This window comes from Herpailurus yagouaroundi, unplaced genomic scaffold (assembly GCF_014898765.1).
Source record: "Herpailurus yagouaroundi ecotype Mexico unplaced genomic scaffold, PumYag 67793, whole genome shotgun sequence".
In the NCBI taxonomy this organism is placed as follows: Eukaryota; Metazoa; Chordata; class Mammalia; order Carnivora; family Felidae; genus Herpailurus; species Herpailurus yagouaroundi.
The window spans coordinates 18,114,426-18,118,581 of NW_024420586.1; the positions used below are offsets into that span (position 1 = coordinate 18,114,426).

General features: G+C 48.3%; 1 protein-coding gene across 1 annotated transcript in view; it reads right to left on the reverse strand.

The window, feature by feature from the left end:
- Positions 1–3,281, reverse strand: part of LOC121026006 (uncharacterized) — a 23,539-nt gene extending 20,258 nt beyond the window's left edge. The window contains 1 exon segment of the mRNA XM_040468823.1: positions 3,201–3,281. Within this exon segment, the coding sequence (XP_040324757.1) occupies positions 3,201–3,281 (81 nt within the window).
- Between the last annotated feature and the right edge of the window lie 875 nt (positions 3,282–4,156).

Consider the following 4,156-nt stretch of genomic DNA (forward strand, 5'->3'; position numbering starts at 1 on the left):
AATAAAACGTGGAAAAAAAATTAAAAAAAAAAGAATAAAAATAAACATTAAAAAAAAATAAGAAATTTTTTATTTTAAAAATCGGACTCTGCTGCAGCAGGGTCCTCTGGAGGCCAACATTTCCACGGGCGGCCCGCCGAGTCGACACCAAAGGTCATGGTGGCTTAGTATAGGACAGTGGCGATGAAGGTGGAAAAAAGTGGATACACTGGAGATACGTAGGATGTATGGCAAATCTCACCATCCCCACCCCATGGCACTCCCTTCCCCGGCTCATATGTGAAAAGTCTTTCTAGACAGTTAATGCACACAAGTCTCCATGTATAAAGCTCTGTTTGGCCTTTTGTTAGCTTAAAAAGTGGAATCGGTATTTTTGCCACATGCCTTTTTTTTTTTCACTTGATGGTAGGTGGGCAGCCTGACATATCAGAGCCCACACATCCAGCACCCTCCTTTTTTATCAGCTGCAGACTATTCCAAGTCAGGATTAAGCATTAGATTATATATATATATATATTTTTGACAGAGACAATACCTTTCAAAAAAAATTTTAATGTTTATTTATTATTTTTAAGAGACAGAGAGAGAGACAGACAGACAGAGCATGAGTGGGGGAGGGGCAGAGAGAGGGGGAGACATAGAATCCGAAGTAGCTCCAGGCTCCGAGCTGTCAGCACTGAGCCCAGCGTGGGGCTCGAACTCACGAACCACGAGATCACGACCTGAGCCGAAGTCGGATGCTTCACCGACTGAGCCACCCAGGCGCCCCGAGAAAGAGAGAATATCGTAAGCAGGCTCCACGCTCAGCGCACAGCCTGACTCGGGGCTTGATCCCACGACCCTGGGATCATGACCCGAGCCGAAATCAAGAGTCGGACGCTTAACGGACTGAGTCACCCAGGCGCCCCGACCCCACTATTTTTACACTTGATCTTAGCCAAAGGGCCGAGAAGTGATCCGACCCCACTCTTTTTTAACGTTACAATAAACACCCTCGGACGTTCAGGCTTATTCTGTCCGGGGGGTTCTGTGAGATAGATTCCAGAGGAAAAGTGTTGTCAAGAGGGATACGCCCGGCAGACACGTGTTTCCACGTGCACCCAAAGTCACATACAAAAATGTTCATAGCTGTCCTGTTTACAATAGCCCCCAACTGGAAACAACCCAAATGTTCTTCGACAGTACAACAGAATCATAAAGCGTGGTCTGGTTGTGCAATGGAATTCTATACAGCAACAAAAATGAATGTTCTGCTTCACGGAGCAATATAGATGAAGCTTCAAAATATAACATGTGGTGAAAGAAACCAGACACAAAAGAATATATACTGTGTAATTCCACCCATGGAATGTTCAAAAACAGGCGGCTCCTATTTGGGGTCAGGATAGCGGTTACCTGGGGGGTTTACTGAGCAGGAGAGAGCACGGGGGCTTCTGGGCACTGATAATGCTCTGCTCTCTTTCTCGATCCAGGCAATAGTCACACGCACTCATGATTTGGGTCCTTTTCTATATGCGCGCTCTACTTTGATAGTTTACCCACATTTCTTTAAACGTGTATGTATTTAAAATAATGATCACAACTGCAAATCACCCTCCAAAAAGGTCGCACCAATTTGCACACGCACCGATAACCCACGTGGGTTCTGCACGTTTACACGTGAGCATGAATTTCACTGCTCCCAGGGGCCTTGGGAGCCCCACACCCTTGGCAACGGCGATGCTGGAAACGCGGTTTGATTTTTTTTTTTTTGCCAATGTGATGGCTTCTGGGGGAAAAGAAAAAAAGCACCCTCACATTTTCGTTTGCATTTTCCTAATCACCGGTAGGTTGCCATCGAACTGTTTGTCTGGTTCTTATTTATCTGGAATGGCTATTAACTCTTTGCTGGACGTGTCGCAAGCCTGTTCTCCTGGAGCATCTCTTGTCTTTTCGCCGCGTTCGTGGCACAGCTCAGGGGCCGGCTGAGGCGAGGCAAGCCGTACCAATAAGTGATGCACGCTCGCTCGGGGGCTGTGGCGGGCCCGGGAAGCGCGCCCCCCTCTGCTGGGCTCCCGCCAAGCATTGCCCGGTGGGAAGGTGGGAACCAAGGGTGCCAGATCTAACGATTCTTCAGAGGATGCTGGGAATATACATTTGTATGGGAAAACTTCCAATTGCAAAGCGCTGGCAACTCGTTCAAAAAATCGTAAGCACTAAAAGGAGATTTGTGTTGTCACATCTGTCCATCTTTTCCTTTATGACTTCTCGGTTCTGTCTCTCTCTCTCTTTTTTCTTTTAGTCAGTTCAACACTTTTTTATTTTTTCCTCTCTAAATCCTTCTCTTTTCAGGATACAGAGAGAAGCTTTTCGTGTTTTTATTCAAGTCTCCTTAATGAGAGAAATAAAGGGGAGTACACATATTACTGGACCCAGAGAGTCGAGGAGGTCCCGACCTTGGGGATGTGGGTGACTGAGCCCAGGATGGTCACAACACCAAAATTAGAACTCCTTCCCATTCTCTCATTTAAGGCCAACGACCTTCCCACATAGTGGGATTTCAAGGGATGAGAATAAAGCGTTTTATTCCACGATGAAACCAGAGGCCCCCGGGAGCAGTGAAGTTCATGCTAACGTGTTAATGACTTACTGCAAAACCCCTTCCTGGGATCGGGCGTGCACGTGAGAGCGGGGAGCGAGCAGCTGGTCCCTGCAAGCCTGAAAGTGCAAGAGGATGGCGGAAATGTCACTTCACACTGTCAGCACAGAGCCTGAGGCGGGACTTGAACTCACGCACCTCGAGATCGCGACCTGAGCGGAAATCAAGAGTCGGGTGCTTCACCGACTCAGCCGCCAGGGCGGCCCTCGTCTGGGCTACTTTAATGGCCTTTGGTGGTGTCACCTGCACATTCCCCACCCATGCTAAGGAGCTGCTTGCATTGGCCAATGCACATCTAAAAGCCGCTCTGGGGGTAGAAAAAACTTTCTCTGGCCGCATGGACAGCAGGACCCATCAAGGGACAGAACAGGGGATCACTGGCTGAGGGTGTGGCATAGCTTCTTCCCTTTCTGGCACTGAGATCGGGTGACTGAGACACGGAGCTCACCCAGAGAGTGGGTGCTCGTGGGCATGCATTTATCCCTAACAATCATACCTGCATTTATTGAGTGCCTGGTGTGTGCTGGGACCTGTGCTGAGCACTGTATGTATACCACCTCACCTCCGACAATCCGCGCTCAGCCTGCGAGGTAGGGCCGTCACTCTCAGTGATGGGGTCCGACGGGAACCAGGTGGCACGCATGATCAAACCTCAGGATCGTATTTCCACCCCCAGGCTGAGCAGGGGTGGCCCTCCATTCCGGCAACTTCTCCAGCCCAGCCTTGCACGGCGGCGGGGCCCAGGTCTCTAAGCTACTGACCTGCCCCCTTCCGTTTGCCTCAGTGGTCCTGCCCTTTTTGCCTTAAGGGTTGGTGTGGATTTCTCCCCACTGCTCCCCTGGTTGAAGACTAAAATGTCCTGAGACACCAGCTAATAATGTGGGTGGGCACCAATTATGTAGTGCGGGATGGAAAGAGTTTTAAGGTGTGGCTTTTCCAGGCCACTCGCATTCATAAAAAGCAGCAGAGACAATATAGTTTATTTTCAGATTCGAAAAGCAATCATGCCCTTGGTAGGGAAGTCAAAGATGAAAGATATAAAGAAGAAAAGAAAGAAACCCCACCTTACCACTTGAGACCATCATTGTCAACATTTCCAGATGGTTCTTGCCACTCATTTTCATATATTTTTCATAGATATATATATGTATAAATTTTAAATACATTTAATTTTTAAAAATGTTTACTTGTTTATTTTTGAGAGCGAGAGAGAGAGAGAGAGAGGAAGTGGGTTAGGGGCAGAGAGAGAGGGAGAGAGAGAATCCCAAGCAGGCCCTGAGCTGATGGGGCAGAGCTTGATCCAGGGCTCGAACCCACGAATGGTGAGATCATGACCTGAGCCGAAGTCGGACACTTAACCCACTGAACCACCCAGGTGCCCAAAATACATACGATCTTCAGGCAAAGTTGAGATCATTCTAGCAATACGCCTTCCGAATGGGTGAGCACTTCTGAAACCGTTTCTGATCCCGTGAAGACAAAGGCTTTCTGAGTAAGGTGGGTGGAATCGAGGAGACA